This window comes from Acomys minous, assembly GCF_964271855.1.
Source record: "Acomys minous genome assembly, chromosome: 15".
Classification (NCBI taxonomy): domain Eukaryota; kingdom Metazoa; phylum Chordata; class Mammalia; order Rodentia; family Muridae; genus Acomys; species Acomys minous.
In genome coordinates this window covers 76368965-76394915 of record NC_140497.1, presented here as the reverse complement: position 1 = coordinate 76394915, position 25951 = coordinate 76368965, and the positions used below count along the sequence as shown (strand labels likewise).

Genomic DNA, 25951 nt, shown 5'->3' with positions numbered 1-25951 from the left:
CGGCTTGCTACTGTCTTCTTGATATTCAAAACGTAGCAAATATTACTTCTAATGAAAAGCAGAAAAGGAGATCCACTTGGATTCGTCCTACTTCTAATTTTTCATGGGCAGCTAAGGGGAACACAGAGGGCTGGGGCTAAGAACCTGCTGGGTGAGAGGGCGTGGCTAGGGGCGAGCCGGGTAGGAGGCTGGAGCTGCGGTCGGCCCGGGTAGGGGCGGGGCTAGGGCCGGGCCAGGCAGGGGCGTGGCTAAGGGCGGGTCGGGTAGGACACTGGAGCTAGGGGCCTGTCGAGTAGGGGGCGGGGCTATGGGGGTCGGCCCGGGTAGGGGCGGGGCTAGGGGCGGCCCGGGGAGGACGCTAGAGCTAGAGGCGTGTCGGGTAGGAGGCTTGCGGGGTAGGAGGGCGGGGCTAGAGGCGGGCGGACCAGAAGAATGGAGCTGAGGGTGCGGAACATTTTGGCGGGCGGGCTTACGGGTTGATTGGCTAGCAAACGAGGAACTAGGGGCAGCTCAAGCAGGGTAAAAGGCAGGGTGGCAGTCGTGTCTTGCTGGTTAAAGCAGAAGGAAAGGGCAGGCCCCCAGGGCGAGGGGCGGGGCGATGGTGCCCTACAGGGGCGGGGCGGAGGCGGAGCCTCACAGCGCGCTGACGTCAGAGCAGGCTGCGACGCCTGCCGCTGGCCAGAGCTGAGACGGAGGAGGTGTGTAGCGGAGCAGGGCCTGGGCAGACTCCGGCCAAAGCGCCTAGCACAGCGTCGGCGACTCCGGGGCGGGGGCGCCAGCGGCGAAGCCCCCTCCCCGGGGAGGCGGGGCTGGGCCGGCTCCTGGGAATCATGCATCAGAAGCTGCTGAAGAGTGCGCACTACATCGAGCTGGGCAGCTACCAGTACTGGCCGGTCCTGGTGCCCCGTGGTATCCGCCTGTACACCTACGAACAGATCCCGGTGTCCCTCAAAGACAACCCCTACATCACCGACGGCTACCGGGCCTACCTGCCCTCCAGGCTGTGTATCAAAAGGTACAGTGGCTGCTCCTCATGGCGCACCCTCTCCTCTCACGCTTTTTGTCTGGTCTCCCCGCCTTTCTCCGCTTTTCTCTGTGCATGTCATTTCCTCGCCTCTGGGCCCTTTAATCGTCCTGCTGCCCTATCTCTCCCACCTCCGTGGGTCCTTGATCCACGAGATAACGACGATGCTAACAGTGGTCTTCCTTGACTTCTCCAGTGGCCCTTTGCTGTATACAAAGCGCCTTTACATCCTTTATTCCATTTGGTACTCACTGGGGATGTGGGTTGGAATCTCTCTCTCCCAGCGACAATGGCCGGACCTTATTTGCCTTGTGTATACCTGAGCTTTGTTTCTAGGGCAGAACTGTGGGAATTCAGATATGTTGGCCAGCTGAATGCACGTATAATAGCAGACAAGTCCACACTGCTGTGCATACATTTGTGGGAAGCCCTGATTCCTTCAACCACCTAGCAGATGAGCATGGAGCCTCTGCTAGGTGGTAGGCACCTTACCAGCTCCTGCAGACCAGACGGCAGGCATGGCCCTTGTTCTCATGAAGCTACTAAGGTCTAGCCTAAGAGGCAGACATTAAAGGGGTAATTACACTATTACATAATAGTCATTGTGGAAAATGCCGTGTAGGGAAAAACTCTGTAGCAAAGAAAGCTGAAGGCAGGCAGCGGGTCTCCAACGGAGCACCTTAGAAGCCTCTTTATAAAATGGATTTATCAGTTTACATCTTTAAAATCAGAGTCCCAAAAGCTTGTTTAAAAAAGAAAAATTAAAAAAAAAACAAAAAACCTTTAGTTTCCAGAGTCATCTTATGTCAGAACTCACTGTATGTCCTAGAATCATCCCTCGCAGAAGTAACACACAGCACCCCAGGACACTGGAATGGAAAACTCTGCTTCCAGAATGTGGGTTGTTGAATTGCTCAAGCAGCAACCACATGTCTGTTTATTGGTCTTTCCAGTATGTTCCTTTCCCATCCTATTTCTTTTTGTACTGCCTTGAAGGTATTTTTTGTAACATTACTTGAATGGATGACCAACTGGATGTCACAATTTGAGTTTTCATTGCTGCTTTATTTTCCCCAGTCCTTCTTGTACGTAATCAAATTAAAAGAAAAAAAAATCAGAGCTAGGCCCTGCTGTGGAGTTGGAGGAGAGCAGGCCAGAAGTGAACTGCTGTAAATATTGTATACCCACCCAGCAGTGGCCCTCTCCATTCTGGTGTCTTGATTCCAGATATCAAGGAGTCGAAAGCGGGATATAAAACGTTAGCTCTTGAGTTGTTGAATCAGACGCACGTTAACAGGCGTGCCTCTTAACAGCATCAGAAATTTGAGCAAGAGTTAACCTGTTGATTTTTAAGATAAACAGAACGTATGAGTGCCTAGCTTTTCTGACAATAATAGTTTATCCTTTATTGGGAATATTCTCCCTACAATATTGATCTTACCCGGGTTTGACCTTTGCCCTCTCTTCTTTTAACAGTAAGGAGTCTCCAGGACATACTTTGCATGTGAAGAGAGGCTTTATATGCCCATCCATTCTATCTGCATTCTGTTCCTGGGAAGAGACACATAGAGTGTGTTTAGTTAATCAGGGTTTCACACAATGAAAACTTCTGAAGCAATAGGCAGAATATAGTGTTGGTTGCCAAAACAGTCCTGTCATTAGATGCTTCTAGAGCATTCTCGTAGTTCCTCCCCAGTTACAGATAGTCTTTTTAGTTGATGATAAACAAGGTCAAGTATGTGTTTCCAGATACAAGATATACTTAATTCTTGACCATTTGAGGTTCAGTGATATCCAAGGGAGTGAGAGCCATGGGACCACTGCCATGTCTGCTTGTACATTTGTGCTACTCAGAACTTCTGGTGCAGAGCCCGAGGAGATTGTTCAGTGTAGGAGCTTTGGCTGCCCTCCCAGAGGACTTGCCTTTGATTCCCAGCACCCACGTGACAGCTCACAACTGTCTGTAACTCCAGTTCCAGAGGATCTGATGCCTTCTAGCTTCTGCAGATACTGGGCACACATGTGGCACACACATACATACGTACAGGCTAAACACCCACAGACAGGAAATTAGAATTAAATCTCTCCCATCCTACACACACACACACACACACACACACACACACACACACACACACACTCTGACTCATTAACAGCCAAGGTCCTAGTTTCATGAAAGATTCAATTTTGTTAGAGACATGCAAGAGTATTTACATCTTCAGTCATGATAGCACTTTATAGTAGAAATGAAGAACCATTTCCCCAAATTTCAGAAGAGTTGGAAGCAGGCCGTAGCATCTAACACAACTCCTTTTCTTTATAGGTGAAGAAACTGACTCTCCACCAGCCTGTGCTGCCAAGACATTTTGGAGAACAGGCAGTCCCCACACACAAAGTAATCTCCTGTTGTCCTAAAAGGAGTAAGCTCTTGCCACCTGAGACTGAAACTGGTTTCAGAACTTGTAGAGCAGAATTGCTCTGGCATGCCTACCTGTCTTCAGGACCTTTCCAGCAGGTTAAGTCGTCTGTATTCTGCACTGAGCTTTGGATGTACATTTAAACGAGTGCTCAAAGAGTAGTTTACGTTTATGCCTCAGCTGGCACTGAGCAGTGTCTCGGGTAGCTGCTCCTGAAAGTTTTCCAACTGACACCCAGTGTTCATATACGCTTAATTTCTGTAGAAAGTGGGGACTCTGATTTAACAAGTGATGCAATCGGAGGAAAGAAATAGTGAGAGCACTAAGAGTCGGACACTAAAAGCTGTGACTCCCAGGGTTAGTCAAGCGGGAAGAAATGACAGGAATATTAGATCATACGCTCAGCATTAGAACGGCAGAGAGGGCTGAGGCTAAGCCGCTCCCCAGCCCCTAACCCTTGAGTGCTGGCACAGAGCGAGTGTGCATCTGAACTGTATCTGTTTACCTTGTAGTTTGTTTATTTTGTCCAACGAGACGGTGAACATCTGGAGTCATTTGCTGGGTTTCTTCCTCTTCTTCACCCTGGGAATATATGACATGACATCCGTGCTACCTTCGGCAAGTGCGTCCAGAGAAGATTTTGTAATTTGCTCCATTTGTCTTTTCTGCTTCCAGGTGAGTCATTTGGCAAACACCATTTGGGGTGAAGAGAACTTTTCTCTGGCATGCTTGGACGGGTGATCTTACTTCTGACCCACCACTCTGAAGAACCCTCCGGAGGGTACAAGGAAAGCTTATCTGCTTTCGTAACATAAGCACCACAAAAGCTGTTGCTCTCATGTATTTGGAAGTCACTGGTACAGCATATTTGAAATCCACTGTGTTTCATAGATGGTGGAAACTGAGTTCATGCTCTTGCTCGCTCCACCCCTACACACACACACACACTCACACACACACACACAAAGCCATTTGAGGCAGAGCCTCACTGTGTAGCCCTAGCATTGAATCTGAATTTTCCTCAGCCTCCCTCATGAAATGCCATGATTATAGGCATGTACCATCATGCCTTGCTTTTTTATCTTTGTAGACATCTTGGCTGTGAGATTAACATAAGGATATGAATATGACTGTACTCTATTATCTGGCTAAAGTGCCTGCTTAGAACCTGTTTGGAAAGACTACTCCTTTTTCCTACGTAAAATATATACGTGCTTTCTATTTGCTGTGTTCACACTGCCTTTCTCTTGCTGGTACTGATCTCTTGTTCTAATGCTAAAATGCCAGTTTTCTTAGCTCCCCTTGCATTTGCGTTGGCTTCAAATTTATTGTTCCTATTCCTCTTTACATTACACTTGTGTATTTTTTTTAACAAGGATCTGTAGAAATGCCTTTAAAGCTAACACTTAATTTTCAAACAGATCATTTATTTTTTACTGAAAACAGACTTTTGGCCATACAGTATGTTCTGATCACCATTTCTCCTCCCTCGTCTCCTCCGAGCTCCTTCCTACCACCCCACTCATCTGACTCCACGCCTTCTCTCTCTTTAGGAAACAGGGAAATAAACAAACAAACAAACTACAAGAGAATGAAACTAAGAGGGAGGGGAAAAGCAAGGGACACACATATACACACACACACACACACACACACAGATGCACACACTCACAGAAAACCCATAAAAACACAAAATCAGAAGCTATAATTTGTAAGCAAAAGACAAGTAAGGTTTAAAAAAAAAAAGCCCAAGCAAATCATTAAGATAAAAAAAAAAAATCTCAAAAGATACCATTGAGTTCATTTCCTGTTGGCCATCTCTTGCTGGGCATGGCAGCTGCCTTGAGGTGTGGTTTGTGGGAATGGCTATCAGTTGAAGATAGCTTCTGGGAAGGATGGGAGATCGTGTCTACTTCCTCTTCCCAGTGCTGGGACCCCCCATCTGGCTCAAGGCCTGAGCAGGATCTCTGTGTGCCGACTTAGTAACTGCGGGTTCATTTGTGCGCCAATCCCGGTGTGTCTGGAAGACACTCTTTCCTTGGTGTCCCTCTGGCTCGTAGATTCTTTCCACCTCCTTTTCTGCAGAGTTCTCTGGACCATGAGGGGAAGATTTAATGGAGAGATCCCGTTTAGACCTGGGTATTTCAAGGTCTCTCGCTCTGCACATTGTCCAGCTGTGGGTCTCTGTATTTGTTCCCCTATACTGCAGGGGAAGCTTCTCTGACGATGGCTGAGCAAGACACTGATGTGTAACAGTGTTGCTAGGAGTCCTTATACTGCTGCATTCTTTTAGCGGAACAGCGGTGTTGGGTTTTTACCGCCTAGGTCCATCGCCTGTCTAGTCCCAGGTTCTTGTCCTCCCAGGCAGTGTCAGGCATGGGTTCCATCTCATGGGGTGGGACTTAAATACCCCGACCCAACTGGTCGGTTATTCCCATAGCTTTTGAGCACTGCTGCACCAGCGTATCATGTAGGCAGGGCACCATGGGAAACTGAAGTGCCCAAACAGATCACTTTAAAGCAGGAAATAAATACAAGCTTATGCCCATTGACATTTTGGTTAATCAAAAATACACACACACACACACACACACACACACACACACAATACAGAGCAACATGAAAATGAAAAGATAAAGCTACCATCACATTTCCTCCTCTCAGACATAGGCCAGCACTCTGTACTTGACCCTGTTCTGCCCACTAGAGAGGTGAACCTGTAAGTTCACTGTATAGATGTTTTTCTTGCATCTTGTATTTCAGAACCTTGTCATTTTGCTCAAAACTTTGGTCCTAAAGTACTAAGCAACATACTAGAAACATCTCAAGTGTTCTTTCTAGTAATTTCGGCTTTAGTGTAACAGGTGTTTATTTAATACCCCCATTACTCCCAGCATTGCTCCCCAGGGCTGTGTGTAACCTCTCAGCTTGGCCAGTCTACACCTCTGTAAAGGTGACAACGCCAAAGTTAAAGCCCCTTGCTGTGTAGTCACTTTAATTATTGGCATGGAGAGATCTACAGCCCATTCCCTACTGGTTTCATACTTTTCATTATATGACTTCTCTTTATGGGCCCTCCTAGCCCCCCAAAAATGTACAGGCATTTTTAATGCCCCCAGATGAATACTAGCTGAATGTTGAGATGCAGCTCAAGTGTCAGCCCCTCTGTGATGCTTTTCCCTTCTGCCGGGTACCCCTGCAGATACGCCATACACACCCACACGCCAATAACATCTTTCCTTGGTGTTCTGTGGTCTACGCTGACTTCTCCTGTAGAGCTGTTACAGAGTGTTTCTCAAAAATAACCAAAGGTCTCTTAGAGAGTAGAAGTTTCATCTTCATATCCGTTTCCCTGCATGACATGCAGCTGATAGTTGAGGGCCAGAGGAAGTTCTGTCCTGCTTTCCAAGTCCTCAGAACAACTGTCAGCATCATTAGCTTTGTGGTTTATTTAGAAAACATATACATTTTATTTTTTCATGGATATGATAAAGACATATTTACTTAGAACTTTGAACTAAACTATAATCTTTAAGTTAAAAAAACAAAACAAAACAAACTATGGCCAGGTATGGTGGGACATACCTTCCAAAGGCAAAAGATTTACATGATCTGAGGAAAAAGCAGAGTATTGGCACACACCTTTAAACCCAGCACCTGGGATACAGAGGCAGGAGATCTCTGAGTTCAAGCCCAGCCTGGATTATGCAGTGAGTTCCAGACCAATTAGGGCTGCACAGTGAGGCCTTGTCTCACAATACCAACAAGAAAGTGCATTGTAGACTAGAATCATAATGCCAATCTGATTAGCTTAAAGTATTTATAATGTGCTTGTAAGCATGTGCATCACAGGTTCTTGGAACACATGTGTTACAGGGACGTGTAGCATGTTATCAGTTATCATGTTATCTAAGTCAGGGGCGTGTTTGGTTGGTTTCTATATCCTTTCATCTCTTTAAAGGGATGGACATTAATTTAATGACCAATATGAAAGTAAACTCATTCATAAATCAGAGTAACCTTAGAAGGTATTATGAAAACATTTCTATCTAAAAATATTTGCATCGTATTATTTTCCCTGTTTTTTGCTATTTACTTGCAGTTCTATGTTATAAAATAATTACAGTTTGTCAGTTTTTGGGGATTGCGGTCCCCATTTTTTGATGAACTCACAAAGCTCAGATCACTGATACTTTGCACTAAGATGAGGCACACAACTAGAGTTCAAACCAAGTTATCCGTGACTTGGAAGCCCAGCGTCTGAGCCATATCCCTGCACACCATTCATGTGCTCTGAGTCCTGCGTGTGTCACTCTGTTCTTAAGGTCTGCTCTTCCTTTGGCAGGTCTGTATGCTCTGCTCAGTGGGCTACCATCTGTTTTCCTGTCATCGGTCAGAAAAAACTTGTCGAAGATGGATGGCATTGGATTACGCAGGGATTTCTATTGGAATACTGGGCTGCTATGTCTCGGGAGTCTTTTATGCATTTTATTGTAATAATGTAAGTGCTTAGAACTTTCACACACTGTCTTTATATAGGATTTGCAGTGGTGTAAGTCTACGAATACACAATTTGCCTACAAATCAACAGAAGAGTCTTATGTGGCCAGAAACTTAATTTTCAAAAGATTCCTCTGGTCTCTATTGTCTGTTATGGGTTCATAGTTATCTTCTTAATTTTCTGGTGGAAAATGTGGCTGTAAGTGTGGAGATACAACATACAAAAGGTAGCAGCATGTGTCTATAGTCATGTGACTCAGGGAGGCACATGATCTCAATTTCCAAGGCCAGGCCAAGCTACACAGCAAAACCTTGTCTCAAAACAAAATGAAAAAGAAGTTCCATCAACCTTGCCCTCCTGTTATACCCTTTGATTATGATTTTGATTTTCCTTTTTTCATCTTACCTCTTTTTCAGAGCCAAACTATGCTTCTCTCCAAGGAGCGGCATAGCTGCTCAGGGTTGTAGTTCTTTTCCCAGACAAAGAAGTGTGTCCTGTCCAAACTCCCTTCCTGTGGTGGGTCCACGACAGTGCGGTTCTGCCCTGGACTATGGGAAGCCGGGTCACAACACAGGGGTCTCTGCTAAGGTTCTCAGGCAGGGTCCTTGTTTCTGCATAGTGAGAGAAAAACAGTAGGATATCTGCTTTATAGTACTAGTTTGTAAAGGTCTTCCATAGGACCTGGCCTTGATTTCCAGCACTCACTCACGCGTCAGCTCACGGCACTATGTCTCCAGGTCTGGAGGACGCTACATCCTCTTCTGGCCTTTGTGGCATCCGGCATGCACACGTACACAGACGAACATCCTGGCAAAACACACATACACATAATTTTTTTAAAATTTAAACTACCAAAGAAAAAAGTTTTTGGCTTTACTATGTTAGGACCACTACTAACTATCTTATATTATAACAGTATAAAATTAAATATATATGTAATTAATGTATAAATTGATAGAACTTTACTAGTAAACTAATGGTGTATACCCAGAAGTACACATCACTCACTCTGTGTGCGATGCTGGGCATCTTGAAGGAAAACTGAGGAAACGTGTTGCTGAGAAGGTTTTTGTGCAGCCATACTTAAACTGCTGTTTTACTTTGTACTTACATTTTCTGTTTACTTCTCTCTAAGCATCAAAATGGGGCATTTATTTTACAAAATAAAAAACTAAATTAAATAAAAATGAACTTAGAAAAAGAGACGAAAACTATGGGCTCAATAGTCCATTATTGCATAAAAGAAAAATTGCTGTCTCCTCCCCAGCGTCCAGTAGCTCCAAGCATTTAGTTTCTGTAGTGGCTTCTGCCTTTCAAGGGACACAAGCCACTTTGAGAATGACACTGAAAATGGGATCCTTGACCCAGAAGGGACATTTGGGCTCACACAAGACAAATGATCTAACAGGTAATTTCTAAATGTGAGCAGTCCTCAGGGGCCTGGAGCCCAGTTAAGAGTGCTTGCCCTTTGTGGAGCTAACTTTCGAGCCCTGGAACCTGTCCCACTACATGCTCCATATGTACAGTTGTAAGTGCGTGCGCACACACACACCACATCAGCTTTAGAGGACAATTCTGATATATCAGGAGGTCTTAATAACTATTTATGAGAGAACAGCTGAGAAAGGTTCGGCCCTTTCTAGCCTGACTGGCCACAAAAATGGCTTCCACTAGTCCAAGTTTTATACACACACACACTCACACACACACACACACCACACACACGCACCCACGCACACACATGAGAGGGAGGGAGGGAAGGAGGGAGGGAAGGAGGGAGGCTTCATCCCCACCCCACTCTCTGTTTGAATAAACTGTCCTAATCTCTCTCTACCCAGCTTCCTCTCACCTCTTCTCTGTCTGATCCCTTGGTTACAGTGGTGCAGCCAGGCAGGAGGGCAGCTCTGAATCCTTTGGGGCCATGTTTTGAGTTGCATATTGAAACAGAGTTTCCACAGTTATATAAATAAGCATAGCTTTCAGAATCACAAGATGGTCTCCCCTCATTACTGATGAGCCATGCTGTGAAATAGCATCATTCTTTTTCTGTCTGGTATCTTCTGGTATCTGAGCTCTTGCCTCGGTTGCCACATTCTGGGGTCCCAGGCACATGCCACCACCCCCAGCATCCACCCCATGCTTCCGCAGCTCCCAGTGTGTCAGCTTTGCAGAGTTCAGTCTTAGTCTCACTGTCCAGCCGTTATCTTCAGCCTCCCTGCCCCTCTCTGCTCCTTCTCCCAACACACTGTCTGCATTCCTCTCCAGCTTAGATATTGTCTCCTGTGTGAAGCATCTGTATCAAGCCCAGGTACCATTCACTCTTCTTACATTATCATCACAGTATCATTGTGTTCACAAAGGCTGCCGCTCCCACAGTCTGAGCTCAGTCACCGGGAGAGTCCATGTCACAGACAGCCGTGTTCCTCCCACACTTTACCTGTGCCTAGCATACAACAGGCACTCAGGAAATGCCTTTGTACGAACAGGGAAGTGTGATCTTTTACCAGTTCACTTTCAATTTTGGTTTGTCATCCAAAGAAACTTTTCAAAATCTCGACCTTTGGCTGGAACACTCTTTAAAGGGGGTGGGGGTATTGTTTAGACATTGAGGCCAAATAAACGGAGCCTGTAACGTTTACTGCAGAAGCCCAAACTACTGTTTTCCTTCCACTCTAGTACTGGCGTCAAGTGTACTTGATCACCGTGCTTGCGATGATCCTGGCGGTGTTTTTCGCGCAGATCCATCCCAGTTACCTCACCCAGCAATGGCAGAGGCTGCGCCCCATCATCTTTTGCTCTGTCTCCGGGTATGGAGTGATCCCTACTCTCCACTGGGTTTGGCTCAATGGAGGAATCAGTGCTCCTATTGTACAGGTGGGTTGAGTATGGTCAGTATTTTTCTTTTTCGTTTTCTTTCTTTCTTTTTATTTTTCCTTCACTTTTACTTCTTGGTTACAGTGGTGTAATCAGGCCAGGGGAGCAGCTCTGAATCCTTTGGGGGCATGTTTTTAGTTGCATATTGGAACATAGCTTCTGCAGCCATATAAATACGCATGCCTTTCAAAATCACGAGATGGTCTCTGTTGATGACTGATGAGCCACAGTGTGAAATAACATCATTCTTCTTCTGTCATAGTATGTAAGTACACATGTCATTTCCGGGGAGGACTACTGAGCTTGCAGTTTTGTCTGCTGGGCTAGTGATAATCCAACCGAGAGACTGAGGAGAGACTTATGGTTGGACCCGCTGAGATGGAGATGTGTAGGGTGTGTAAAGAAAAGGCACGGGCTGACTTGAGGTCAGAGCTGGAGACAGGAGATGTTCAACCCGCCGGGAAGAATAAATCGGCAAGTAAAGAGAAAGCTATTGGTTCTATTGTCAGATCTGTGGAGGCAGGTGATTGCGGGCAGAAGAACTCAGAAACACATGTCTGTGTTCATAGAAATTCTTATAAAAAGGCCCCGAGCGTGTGCTAGAGAGAAGGGCTGAAAGTATTGAATGTGGGTAAATATGCCAAGAAGGCCGGTGTAGCCCGTTACCCCAGGGCCCTTTCTCTGGTCTTCAGCGGAGGTTATTGTCACTCCCAGGAGCCTTAGCTGACCAGAAGAGGAAGGGACTGTCAGTAGCTTTGCTGTCACCGTGTGAGGCTCATCAGCTTAGAGGGAAATACTTGGTAAACCAATGAAAAGAAAGGTGGTTCTGGGACCAAGTGACATGAGCGGCGGCCTCTAACTCAAGGCAGAGTAGTACTCGCCTCACAGCACCAGGACGGTCACAACAAGGCTATGACGAGTGAGGAGGGACAATGGCTGTCCTGCTGCGCGCGAAGACACCACTTTCCTGGTAACCTTGGTCCCTGAGAAGAAGATAACGGAATGAGAAGCTGTTCCCTGTGACCTGATTCTAACTAGAACTGAAGGACTGAAAACTGATACAGAGTGATTAACTTTAGGGGTAGCAAATTATACTACGCTTATAACGATAAAAAAAGAAACAAAACAAGAACTTTTGAGCTGATAGAGTGTGTGAAAATTTGAGTAGTCCTATCTTCACAAGACTTAAGGTAGGAAACTGGCATATAAAGACAGTGGTTCTTAAAAACAGAGTTCTAATAAGATCAGTCATTCCAGTGAGGAAGCAGAAGGAAGCCCTCGAAGAAATCCACTAAAAACTCTCATTTGTAAGGATGGGAGAGATGCCGCTCTAAAGATGAGATTTCCTGAAGGCTGAAGGTGTGTTCTAGAATGATTAGAAATCTGAGCCTGAGGAATCGGAAGAATATAGAGTTGGCTACGGCCACGCTCAATCTCACATACTTGAAAAGGAAGAAGGAAGTTGTCTTTTATTGTTGCGTGAATTATTGGCACACAAGAATTAGCAACAGTGTGCGTGGTCTAGCTCACTGGTTTCACTGAGTTGGGCAGACATTTAGGTCCACACACCAGCAGTGAGATGGAGAGAGAGAGAGCTCCAGGTGGCAATGCACGGGGCATTTACCTGGGATGTGGGAAGCTATCATCACCTGTGATGAGTGAGGAGGGACAGGAGGGCAGGACTGGTCAGATCTGTCTTTCCTCTCTGCTGACTCAGCCCTTGTACACATGGCACTCTGAACCACTTTGTAGAGGGTTGCCAGGATTGTCAGCAGTGTCATGGCTGTGGGCTGCTCTGCCTGGGGAATGTGAACAAGAGACCATTGCTGTGTAGCCCATCTGCAGGATAATTGAGATGCAGCCATCTTTAAGTCCCACCTCTGACCCCAAGCAGGGATCAGTAGCGCTGGGAAAAGGTAAGACAGCGCGCTTTGTTTTCCAGGACTTCGCACCCCGGGTAATTGTGATGTACGTGATTGCCCTGCTCGCTTTCCTGTTCTACATTTCCAAAGTTCCGGAACGGTACTTTCCAGGTGGGTCCCTGCTCGGCATGGTTTTGTTGCTCCCTTCTGAAAACACGTCTGAAGTAAATACTTCTTAGAACCAAATTTAGATGGTTTCTCGGTATTGATTCTGGAACGATTCTTCCATTCCTAAGCAATAGCTGTAAGTAAATTCAAGGGCTTTCCCACACGTTCCCTAACACCCGCACAGAGGCATTGGGTGGACCATGCACATCCCACTCCGAGGATCATGTGACTCCTGGCCCTGTTCTTTTTAGCATGGGCACTACCACTAGCTGCATGTTCTTCTGTCCATATCAACTTGTTCTTATAGAGGAAATTTCACACATAAAGCAAGAAATGAGGAAAGCAAGACACAAGGGCAGTTAAAAGAGGACAGGGTGAGAGTCACTTCTGTACATGTACATTGAGGTCCTATTTGTGACTTCAGTTTCCTGAAGGAAACCACTCCATAGCGGGAAAAAAAAACCACAGTAAAAACTTTTCCTGTAGTATATTGTTATATTTTAATCTCTTCCTGTATCTGATCTGTAAATTAAACATTATTACCGGTAGGTCATATAGGGAAGGTAGTATGTGCAGAATTGAGTACTATCTGCAGTGTTGGGCATCCACTGAGGCCTCTAGGAATGTGTGCTTAAGGCTAAGAGGAGCCTTGTGCCTCACACCAGTTCTAGGCAGTAGGTCAAGGCAGCCAATCTGGCTTTGAGCCTCCTACCACCTCTGCTAGGGTTAAACTCCTCATGACCCAAGGTACGCAGGAACCACTCACCCAGCAGGGGGAGTGGTCTCCTCCTTAGCGCAGCGTTGAGAGCTCTGGTGGACACTGGGGCAGTGAGCCAACTTCTCGGAAGCATGCTCTCGTACACTGCAACGCTGGAGTTACACTACCTGAGTTAAAAGGCACGGGAGCCACTTACTAATGGCATGTTCTCAACAAGTTATGCTTCCGTGTCTGGAACAAAGCTGTAACCCATGTCTCCTGTGGTTCCCGGGAGGATTAGATGACAGTGTCGCATAGAACAGCACAATCAAGGTAGGCAGTAAGCCCGCCGTGAATGGTGCTCCTCAGCTGTGGGAGAGGGGATTGAGGCTTAGATAAAGCAAAGTGTGGTGTGGTCTGGCGAAGCTTTAGCTCCACTCAGAAGTAACATTCAGAGGACCTGCAATAGTGACTTAAGTTTGGAAGACTGAAGCAAGGAGCAATTTCAATCTAGGCTACAAATCTGCCCTCTTTCTGGGCTGGAAGTCACTTCCAAGGTACTTACTCAGGGGAGGTACATGACCGTAAGGTAGCGTTCCAAGGCCAGGGCATGTCCACTGCACGGTGGCCGTGTTGAGTCCTGACTTCCCAGCCCATGGGAAAATTGGCATTTGTTGCAGGGATGGGCTGTTCACATTGTCCCCTAGAAGAATCAGTCACCTCCGCGATGAATCAGAGGGGGCGTGCGAGCCGCTCCTCCTGTCTCTGCGGAAGGCGAGGGTCTAGAGGATGAGTCTGAGCATTCCTCTGTGCACTCCTTTCTCTGCCCCGAGCTGTCAGTGCACGGGAGTGCAGTGAGAACCTGAGTGTATAGACATTAGCACACAAGAACCAGGGCGTAGCCCCTCGCCGGAAAACCGCAATTTTGGTATATTTTCATATCACTTTGTTACTTAATTCTTTTGAAGACTCTAGAACTAGAGGTATGGATGGCTCAGTGGTGGAACCCTTACCCAGAATGCATGGGCTCAGTTTAGTCCTGAGCACTGCAGAACAAATGGAAAATAATTACATGCATACATAATTCTGTTTCTTTATTGCACACGAGTATAAGTACTCTACGCTATGTAGGAGTGGCCACGTGGCGTTAGCCTTACCACTTTCAAGTCCTCTGTTAAGAATTGGCTCTTTTAACACTTGCGAAGGGTCAAAGGTCACACGGCTTTCCTCCGAGGTGAGCTGAATATGAAATGTCCTCATGGAGCCACACGGCTGAGTGCAGGAACATGAGAGCAGCGGAGACACGGGCCCTGGGAAAGCTCAAGTCTCTAGTGTTTAGCATGCATCTTCTCCTGTGTATGAGAAACACAGGCAGTGTAGACAGTGAATAGTGGGAAAGAAATTTAAAACTACACCACCTGCAGCAAAAGCAGCTTTCTCAACCTTCCTAATGCTGCAACCCCCCTGTTGTGGCGACCTCTATTCATAAAATTATTTTTGTTGCTAGTTCATAACTATAATTTTGCTAGTTATGAATCATAATGTAAATATCTATGTTTTCCAATGGTCTTAGGAGACCCCTGTGAAAGGGTCATTGGACACTCAATGGAGTTGTGACCCACAGTTTGAGAACCACTGGGCTAAAGCACACACCTTTAATCCTAGCATCTGGGAGGCAGAGGCAGGCAGATCTGTGAGTTCAAGCCTCCCGTGATCTACACAGTTCCAGGCCAACTAGGCCACATAGAGAGCTTGTCTTCAAAGTCAAATCTGTATCAGTCGACCCATGGATCTGCAACATGTCCATCAGTAGAACTGAGCAAATCTCTGGACCGTTTGTTATAAGAGAGCAATTTTTATAGTTTGCTTTTTAAAAATGAATCTATAGGCTTCACTGGGCATCAGGAGTTCATGGCACCAGAGAAAGGCTAAGAGCCCACCCAGGAAGAATCCTGTTGACCACACTTGAAGTCCTTTATTCTGAGTTAAGCTTCCTGCTAAGGCAAAGCAAGTGTAAAGGATATTTACACCATGCCACCATAGCAGGACTACAGGGAACAGCTGACAGTTGTTCCTGTCCTGGTTTTTGTTGACTGAGAAACACCAGGAAGCTCCTAATATTAATGAGTAGTGAGTCCTTCCCACCTGGGTGGAAGCACCTGCAGGTTCACAGCCAGCCAGCCAATGCACCTGCTCTGGCGGAGTCATCCCCAAACCACGCCCTGGTCTTTCATACAATACTTTCCGCTGATGCTGCCAAGCATGTTGAGACATGGAAGGCAAACGATCAAATTCCACCGTGCGTGTGTGCTCGCATGTGTGCACTCACGAGTGGGGGTGCATGCCCCAGTGTATAAGCCGCAATCAGAGGACAACTCTCAGGGATCAGTTCCCCTTCTGTGGGTCTCTTCTTTCTCTGTGCCCTGTGGACTTGAGGTCCATCGAGCTTGATGGCAGGTATCTTTAGCCACTGAGCTATTTCACTGGCCCTCACAAGTTACATTTTAAAAAATAAAGTTGGGGTCTAAGGCCATACTACCCAAACACGCCTGATCTCATCTAGAAACGGTAACAGCCTTTCTGAAATTAAATTGCATACTTAGGGAATAAAACCTTAAATATGAGTCTGTCCTCTTAAAAAGATTTAGATTTGAATTACTGTGTAGTCAGTCTGGCCAGAGGTAGAAGTGCCTTTTCCTTTTAATGCTGGAATAATGCCGTCAGCCTTTCTCTCTATTCTCCCGTCCAGGACAACTAAACTACCTCGGATCCAGCCACCAGATCTGGCATGTCCTTGCAGTGGCCATGCTGTACTGGTGGCATGAGTCAACAGTGTATGTCATGCAGTACAGACACAGCAAGCCCTGCCTTGACCACGTCCCCCCCCTGTGAGTCCAGACACTGAGCAATGGACAGCGGGGAATCTTAGACCCCAGTGTTTCTGAGGTTCCCATTGGTTTCTTCTTCTTCTTCTTTTTTGTTTTTCATCTTCCTTCTTGTTTAATGCATCCTACTGCTTTACAAAACTGGATCTGTAGTAAGAACTGCAACTAAGATTCACCATTTGTGCAGACAGTGAAAGTTAGACGTGAGCGACGTGCAACGCCTTGAGTAATTGCTGGCTATGAGCTACTTTAAAAATGGGGTCCATTCGATGTAAAGCCAATTTCATTTTAGAATGGGCTCCTGTCCGCTAAAAGTGGAGACGTCCTGTATGCTGCCTTTAAGAGAGGACACTTTCATCAAGTGATGAAATGTAAGTGCCTGCTCAAGGCAAGGGTGGCTGTGCCTGTGCTGCTGCAGGCTAACAGGGCAGCCGGACCAGCACAGCCTCCCGTGCGGTCTTGTGAGAAACTGGCACCTGAGGTGTTCCCAGCCGTACTTTCTCTTCTCCTTAGGAACATTTGGATTTTGGGTTTGTGTTTTGGTTTTTAGTTTGCTAACACAAATTTTTTATTCCTTCTTTGAGAAAGGTATTGAGAAGAGAGAATAAAGATCCACTGCTATCTTTAAACGGTGTTAGATTGGAAACTAGGGAGACGGATGAGAAACATGGAGTCTGACAGCCAAATTATCAGCTACCTAATTTTACTCCACATACTGCTTAATTCCTGTATAACTGGATTCTTGACCCTGACTTTTGATCCCCGTCTCCCTCCAAAGACCTCTCATCTCTAACTCTGTAGTTCCGCGCTGCATGATGATGGGTTTAAACTGTACGGGTGCTACTTTCACGGCCATGCGATCAGGGTGGCCCTGTCTTGACCATGAAGTGACCCTTAAGCCTTAGAACATGCAGATGTCTCATCTGCTGATGAGATTAGTCACCTCTGCTCCTGCTTCTACTTGTACTAACATTTCCCTGCCAACTTCAAAGTATCCATAAATGTCATGTACACGTCAGAGCTGAAGCACTAGTCTTGTCCATACTTAATAGTAGATCTCACTGCCCTGCTAGGAAGCATAACTCTTATTCTTTGGTCTTCCAAATAAAATGTCATTCACAGCATTCATGAAAAGCTGTTCACTGAAATAAAAGTTATCACCTAAGTTCTATGTAAGTTGGCAAAGTGTTTTAAATACTGGCATATTTTCAGAAGAATGGAATTAATATATAATAAAATCTTTCTTAACATTGATGTTTATTATTTAAATCCAGTATTAGGAAAGTTGATATGCCTCAGCAGAGGGTTTCTTTCTAATGTGGTGGGTTTGGAATTTAAATTTCCCATGCTGGTGCGTTAGTAAGAATTTTCCCCCAGTGTGCTCGGTAAAGGCCACCATTTTATAACTGTTGTTAAGATGGGACACTATTTGAAAGTGGCTGTTGTCCCATAAGTCACAAATTCAACTCGTATGCTCTGGATCTAGATGATCTGGATATGACAAAAGTAGGATGTTTTTCAAAATATACCTTTATTGGCCTGTTATTCTTGAATACATATTTTGTCATTTTGGCCAGAAGAAATACGCTAAATAGTAAGTAAAAAAAGAAAAATCCAATCATTTTAGGCTAGATGTAGAGCTGTTTTTATCATGAACTCTTCTAAAAGAAAAAAAACCCACAAAAACCAAGTCTCTTACTTTTTCTTTTCAGACAGGGTCCGACTCTGTAACACTGGAACTTGCTCTGTAGACCAGGCTGGCCTTGTCCTCATAGAGATCCGCCTGCCTCTCCCTTCCAAACGCTGGGATTAAAGGTGTGTGCCACCATGCCCAGCCCTGTAAGTTTTACTTTAATTCTTAAAATGCCTGCTTTCTTTTTTGTACATGAATTCTGTAATAACTGCTGTATGTATAACAAAAGTAAAAAGAACATAACTTTGCTTTCAAACAACTACTCGCTGAATAGTTCTGACCTAGATCTGACTTAGGGACAGTTATTCCGTGTTCTCTGAAATGTTCACTATTGTAAGAAAACTACTGTCCTCATCTTTTATCTTTATATGTGTTTATTAAAAAGGAATGACTGGACTGCTGTCAACTGTAAACACTTCTGTATGTCAGAATTTATTGACCATCTACTGTGTGCATAACACTACTGATGAAAAATTAAGTTATTCACATTAAAGAATATTTGACAATTGCTTAAAAATCTGAGCTTTGTAATAATGTGTATTTTTATTTTAATCAGTTTACTAAAATGATTGAAAATTGTATTTCCAGCTACGGTAGTTTCAAAGCTAATCTTACTTTTACCTGTACACACACAAACTATAAAAGCTAACAACACTTTAAAAGTAGGTTTTTAAAACTATCTGTGACTATTTTAAATTATAACAATTTATAGAAATGCAGTAGACTCAATAAACAATTATCTTTCTCTATAGAGCCATTTTCAAACAGCAAGACATTGCTCCTCTTTGTGGCTTATCCTAAGTGCAGTTCAGTAGCTGCATGGGAGAGTGTGCATATGTAAATAAATGGGGTTTACTAAAGGTGTGTTTGTCATTCTTTGTGATACATTACAGCTCGAGATCGCATTTTAGAGTCAAATGATGGGTCAGGGACTGTCACAGCTTACAATCACACCGGACAGAGTATCTTTGGATAGCTGCTCCACACTTGACAGGTAACCCCTAGAGATACACCCTGCCATGTGTTAAATGCCAAGGGGCAAGCTCTGCACTTCTGGATTCTGCCAGTTTCTGAGGAGGTCCACATCCACCCAAATAGCATCATTTCTAACTCCACCCTACCAGTGTGAAACAGGCCTCCTGTATGCATTATCCCAGTAACTATTTAAACAGCAAAGAAATGCAGCCCGGGGGCTGACGAGAGAATGAGCTAATACGGAAACTTACCCTTTAAACCTTTTTTTCTCAAAGGAGAGAGGTAACAGTAGGGCCGTCTTGAGAAGAGGGAACTTGTGTGCCCTTGTGCAGCTCCTGTGAACAGCCAGCAAGGCCCTCATCCTTCCCGGCCACTGTGGCATCAAGCTGCTGCCCAGCGTGCAGGTAATCTCAGTTGTGCCACGCCTATGTGCTCTAACACACATGAGTTCTAAATGTTCAGGCCTTCATTGTGAGCATTAGCCGGGCCACACGTATGCCTGAGCCAGCCTTTCCTAGAAAGGAGTTATTCAAGAGAAACATCCCAGGGTTGCTCTATGCTCCTCCTTGGATGGAAACAGTGAGTGCTCTGCACTGGTTCCTACTTCAAAACACAAGTCTACCCATACCAAACAAAATGAACCTGGTCACGACTGGAAACTCACAAGCCACCAAGCCACACTCTGGATTGTGAAATATGCATTCTAAGTTAACACTGAAAATCTGTCACCAGAGTTATTAGCTTGTCAATCTGATATGCAGGCTGTCTCTTTAACATGCCAAAGCCTCTTTTCTGACATAGTCAGGAACTAAAATATTTAATCAAGAATTTTTAGTGCTAACTGTCTTTTAAGAGTTAAGAAAAAAAGTTACAAATCAAATCTTGTGTTATTGGTAAATGTGTGACAATGGTGCTATGAAGTGCATGTTCTTAAATCCTAAGCCATAAACTCTTTGAGAACGGAGTACATAAATGAGATGGAATCTATGGTGAGGAAGAAAGAACTACTCAGTTCTATTCAGAAGTTTGTAACTGAAACTTTTAATGATACAAATAATAAAAAGTTTGTAACAAAACTTTTAATGATACAAATAATATAAGAAAAACTCCACAGGCATTGATTATAAAGAATAAGCAATCCGCTTAGGATTTATTGCATTTAAGGAAGGCAGATTATTAAAATAGTAGGTATGATAAATACAGTAAGAAAATAACTTTAAATCTCAAACAAAACAGTGAACATAATTCAAGACTAAGCAATGTAAAGGCAATAAGGTAATAAAATTAGTGCTTAACTGGGTATAGGGAAAGCAACTGAATTCTATTTTATAAGTTCCCCAGCTACATTTGAGGACTTAAGTTACTTTAGCAAGTGTGTTTTATAACAATTAGAAACATAACTAAAGATATAAATCCGGTTTACTTAAAGATTAAAGTTATTTGCTTAGTGGTACATAAAAGGCTTCAGAAAATTCAAGTTTAACAAAAAACTGGAGTGTAATCAAAGAAAGTGCACTTAAGCTGTTTGCCAGCAATTAAAAGGGAGCTTCCAGGCTGGAGGTGTAGCTCAGCGCTAAAGCGTTGCCTAGCATGCGCAAGGCCCTGGGTTCAGTTCCCAGCACTGCAAAAGAAAAAAATCAAGTGGCTGCTACTCCTGTTGAATGACTTTTCAGTCACACACACAAAAAAAGTAATAAAGTCAGTTTTCCTGAAAGTAGCACTGTGAATTTTATCATTTAAAAAACCTAAACCAGACATGACCCTCCATATTTTCATCTGCTTCTTCCTTTTAGTGGCCTCTGTAAACCCTAGGAGTGAGTGCTCTTAAAAAAAAAAAAAAAAAAAAAAAAGCCTTTTAAAATTCACATTAATTCCATAATAGAGCTGTGATGTGCATGTGTCTTTTTATCTTAGTAGAAAATGCCTCTGAGTACAAAAGTTTTCCAACAGTCATTTGTTATTCTCACAGTAGACACGTCATCTCACAGTAGACTGTCAACTCAGTAACTGGACCGAAACTGATGACTAGTTTTGCTACAAATAAAAAGAGGGAAAACTGACGAAGTTCGCTGTACATTCTACATATATTACCCAAATGTACCCAAACTTCCCGTAAGTCGTGATGGTGACGCAAGTGCACCTCCTAACAAGGCTTGAGTGCTCAAGCCTAGATAACCCAAGGGAGAGGCTGTGCCTGAAGCCTTGCACAGGAGTGGGCCCCTCCTTAGCATTGCCTACCAGCAAGATGAGCACAGTAGTCAGCCTCTGTTAAACAAGAAACAGGGTAGGACTGCAGGGTGCACAGATCTGGGATGGAAGTGATTTCCTGACCACCCAAGTCCGCATCCCAGGGGAAGGAGCATTGGAGATTAATATTCTAGCCCGTTAACACTTTCACCCAGCTTTCAAAGGACCTCTTCTCCAACTACATAGCAAGCAACGTGTGTGCCTCAGTAGACACATTCTTCAGTGCCATTAAGACCATCTTATGATCTTAACATCTTACTGAAGTGAGAGAAGCAAATGGTCCACTTTTTAAGAAAAGATTCAAAGTTAACAAGCAGTATTAAAGCTTCTAGGAAGAACTTTGGCCTTGGCTGCACGACAGGTTCCTAACATGGCTTCCCTTTGATGTTCAAGTCTAGCAGGGTTAGTCAGGGCTACTTTGCATACTTAGAAGCACAAGGCACACCCAAATGACATTCTTTAAACCAGAACTGGGCCATCCCGTAACAGCCAGTCCTTGATTGAGTGCTGGGTGCTCAGTAAACGCTCTCCTGTGCATGGTAGCCTAGCTCTTGGAAGGGAATTAGCTACCTAAGGCTCAGCTTTACGGAGTGACAGAGTGACACTGAAATTTAAGTGGAGTCTCCTCATCTTGAGAAAATGCCTCTAACATCAGCAGGAAGGAGCTGCCCCACTGGACCTCCAATTAAATAATCTGTCCAGTGAGCTGGTCTCAAGTGAGGAGTGTTACCTGGGTGGGCTACAAGAGACAGTGTAAACACTTTAAGCTGTGGCAGAGTTGTTTCCTAAGAATTTATCCAGCATAAGCCTAAGAGGCTGTCAGGGAATCACTTTAAACTATTCAGTGCATTGAAAGGCAAGTGAAGCTACGATTTCATAGTCACGTCCCAGGAGGACCACACCAGTTCACCACCACTTTAAAAAGAACGCGTGGCTGGATCTGCTTTGTAGTTTAAAGGATCCACTGCTGTTTGCATTAGCAATTATTAACCAACCTGAGAGCCAGAAGACAAGGTGCAAACATAGCCTCTGCCTTTGGCACAAGGACAGGAAGTGGTGCGGCCCACTTCCGGCTGCTGGTGTGTGGGGGGCTGCTCGGTTCGCTTTTCACCTGGCTGAGTTCACACAAGAGGAGAGAAGCAATGAAAAACAACCGCGGCTTAGTTAGATATTTTGCTTCTTTCCAAATTCTCAACTGTGAAAGTGGGCAAATAATTTATCCTATCAGGGCACTAAAATTAAGAGGTTTTCATAAGATTATTCATCAAGATACACTAATTGGGGGCAAAGACAGTTAAAATATAGCAATCAAGGAATAACAGTAAAAAACTGTTTCCACTCCTTTTTGTAAATAACTGTTAATCTAGAAACTTCTAGCGCTAATCTGTAAAGACAATCATAACTTAAGACAGGCATAGGAAGCACAGACAGTGCATTCACATTAACTGATATATAATTGCTATCATTAAACACAACTTCTACAAAATTTCAAGTTTCTCATAATAACTGGTGATTTTTTTTTTTTAAAGGCAATTTGGTAGCTTGGTTCTTTTCACCAAAGATGCACTCAGCTAGCAGAATTAAACCTAGTCCTATGATCTAATTCTTACAGCCGCTGAAGGCCTGGCTGTCCATGCAGAGGGACTGACTGCAAGAGGCATTTGTCCCTAAGACTTGTCAGTGTCACTGCTGGGGCACTGTAGTAAAACTGCCCCCCCCCACCTGAGGGGAGGAACTTCTGCTCAAGACTTGGGAGTGCGGGATGAGGGCGGAGATGTAATAAGGTACATTAGTAAATGCAACATAGTTTTACATTGTAAACATCTTAAAATTTTAAACTTTGAGCTAATGTTTTTTTTTTAATTAAAATTCTATATAACGTGTCCACACTTTTTTTTTAAAATCACCATTATGCTTCATTAAGGACACGGAGATAAAGATTTTGGCAAAAACTCGTTCACAAACAAAGTATTTCCAAAGTACCAAATGCTGTTTTTCTTTTTGATGTATCATTCTTTTACATTTTTTCAAATGCCAAATATTTCTCTTTAGATTTTGTTCTAAGCTTCTATTAAGCAGTCCACATTTTAAAATTTTAATTTTTGACAAATTAAAAACTGCGTATATATTACCATATACATGTTTTCACCTATACACTATAGATGGGCTAAACTGAATTAATATATACATTATTTCATATACTTACCATTACAGAGTCCATACTAATGGCACTTGTTTTTTTAAAAATGCAACAGAGTTTTAGGCACAATAGTCAAGTTACTTCTGGCTCTACCTTACAGAGAAGTGTATGTGATGAGGAGCACACTCCCGACTGTCTCCTCCTGGGTGGACACGGTCAGTCAGCCTGGCTAAATGCTGGGGCTGGGGTGTGCACCTAGGTGACATTTTGCTGTCTGAAGTGATGAGCTTTGCTGCCCCGTGGCGGCTACACACACTCTCCCAGGAAGGCCCACACTTGACCTCTAAGCTGTCAGTAGCCAAAGCCCCTGGGGCTTCCGATTTTGGCTCCTGTTGAAGACGGCACCAGCTACTACTACCCTGTGCACACAGACACTTTGATTTGGTTTCTCTAAGTCACCTATCCTCATTAGCCGTAAGAATGATTGATACAAGCAACTATACGAATATGTTTTCTTCCAGACTCATAAAACTCTTCATACTTTTCTGAAACAGGGGTTATTGCTGAGTCCACCTCAGGTGTCTACTGTTTAGAAGGAAATGGAGCAGCACCAAAGGGGTCTAATTCGACCGGTTGGGACTGTTGTGAAGTGACGCTTTGCACCACGAGTTCTGTGAAGGGCACGGCACCAAAGTCATCCATTCTCAACGCATCTGCACTGTGGAATGACCCGTGGACTGAATTCTGTCTTGGCCTCCCTGACAAAATGGTATTGTGATCGACACAGATGTCGCTTAGGCCCTGATGGGACTGGTGCCATGACAGGTCCGGAGGATGGAAAGGCTTGGCACCAAAGGGGTCCAGCAGGCTCTCCTCAGGTGGCAGGACACTGGCTCTGTCTTTGCCATCAGTCAGTGCAACACTGATGTTCTCCTTCGAGTCTGAAATGGTTAAAAACTCATTGCTGCTTTGTGAGTCCCTGCGGCCCACCTTTTTGTGTCTGCGGGCCCTCTCGGGGGTGCGGTACGGGGGCTTCAGGGGCTTCTTTGCACTGGTAGGTGTGCCGTGATGGCGCTTCCCGTTGCTTTTCGACATGTCCGGCTTTGTGCGTCTCTGGCGAGAGGACAGTTTCTGCAAGCTGCGCTGCTTGACTTTTTGCTGCTGACTCCCAGTTATTTCCTCAAAGGGCACGAGCCCAAAAACATCCTCCTGGCTTTCACTTTTACTCGCTGGCGTGGAAAATGGCTGAAAGGGAGTGGAGCCAAACATATCTACACTTCTGGGCCGCGCGGGCAGAGGGTGTGTGTCTGAGCCCGCTGCGGGCCAGTCCCCGACACTGACCTTCTTGTTGAAGGGGGCCTTTGTGAACACGTCGAAGTCCTCCTGCTCTGGAAAGGTCTGCGGGGAGAGGTTCCTGCCACTCCCTCTGTGCTGCGACTGTGGAGCGCGCACCGCCAAGAAGGGCACAGCACCAAACACGTCGAACTCCTGAGTCAGAGCAGCCCCCGGCGACCTGGCGGGAATGAGGAGTGCTGAGTCAGGGGCCGCGCTCTGCCCACCGCCAGGCTGGTCTCTGAGCAGGGTGGTCAGGTCTCCGCCCTTGGCTTTAGCCTGTTCATACTCAGAGTCGGAGCTGTGTTTGTCCTCCTCTTCCTCGTCTTCAGAGTCCATGAGCAGAGGCCTGTGACCCAGGTTCTCCGGCTCGGTGTCGTCATCGTTAAAGTCCCCATGCTCTCCCTGAACGTCTTCATCCTCTTGTTCCTCTTCGCTACTCTTCGGAGAAGGGGGATCTGATTCAAAATCGCTTTCGGAGTCATCAGCTCCCTTCTGCGCCTGACCCCTGACTACCGCATTCTCGGAGGCTTTCTTTCCAGTGCGCTGATCTTTACATGGTGGACTTGCACTTCCATTTTTGGTAGGGTTTGCAGTGATATTTTTTTGATTTGGAGAATGTTCACTTTTCTTTTCAGGAGAACCTAAAAGTTCAAAGAAAAATCATTATAGTATTCTAGTATGTCAGTCCTGCTTCTACTGAATACCTCACACCAGGTCCCTTCCCGGGAGGAAGGGTTAGTTCTCTGACCTTGCCCAGCCAGGGGATCAGGTCCTGTAAGGCAGACATCCTTTTATCTCTGTACGCGTGGTACCACATCCACAGCACCATCGCGGCACCCTTGACAGGTCATTCACGGTCTTCACTATCAAAATCCACCTTCCAAGCAAACATCTTCTACTTCAACTCTTACTTTTGTTTCCTTGATAGCCATCTGTCTGTGTATGCGTCATGTGTTTTTACATCTGCACACTGCTTTTTAAAAGCTGGTGTTTTAAGTTAGTATGGCCACCTAATGAGACTGCACCACGTGCCTTCTATGGCTAGCAGACCTAGGAAGCTCTAGTGTACCTGAAAATGTGCCACCTTCCTAATAATACCAGATGCTCTGAACACTGCACCTCAGTAATGAAAG

General features: G+C 44.9%; 2 protein-coding genes across 5 annotated transcripts in view; one reads left to right on the top strand and one right to left on the bottom strand.

Annotated features, from left to right (window-relative positions):
• Positions 1 to 424: 424 nt before the first annotated feature.
• On the top strand, positions 425 to 24172 carry PAQR3 (progestin and adipoQ receptor family member 3). Of its 3 annotated transcripts, none has more exons than XM_084759362.1 (7): positions 425 to 1015; positions 3954 to 4116; positions 7787 to 7942; positions 10619 to 10816; positions 12759 to 12849; positions 16293 to 16431; positions 18141 to 18640. In XM_084759362.1, exons 1-7 carry the CDS (start codon positions 831 to 833, stop codon positions 18157 to 18159), a joined length of 951 nt encoding a protein of 316 aa, XP_084615488.1. In that variant the 5' UTR covers positions 425 to 830; the 3' UTR covers positions 18160 to 18640. The 3 variants fall into 3 exon arrangements, 2 of the variants coding, with proteins under 2 accessions (XP_084615488.1, XP_084615489.1); XR_014774993.1 differs by lacking the exons at positions 16293 to 16431; positions 18141 to 18640 and adding exons at positions 19372 to 19500; positions 24038 to 24172 and having other exon boundaries at positions 426 to 1015; XM_084759363.1 differs by lacking the exon at positions 16293 to 16431.
• BMP2K (BMP2 inducible kinase) overlaps positions 20218 to 25951 on the bottom strand; it is a 104984-nt gene continuing 99250 nt past the window's right edge. For both annotated transcript variants that reach the window (XM_084759358.1, XM_084759359.1), the window contains one exon: positions 20218 to 25459. In XM_084759358.1, coding sequence (XP_084615484.1) covers positions 24066 to 25459 — 1394 coding nt within the window. In that variant the 3' untranslated portion in view covers positions 20218 to 24065. The remainder of the gene's footprint in view (positions 25460 to 25951) is intronic.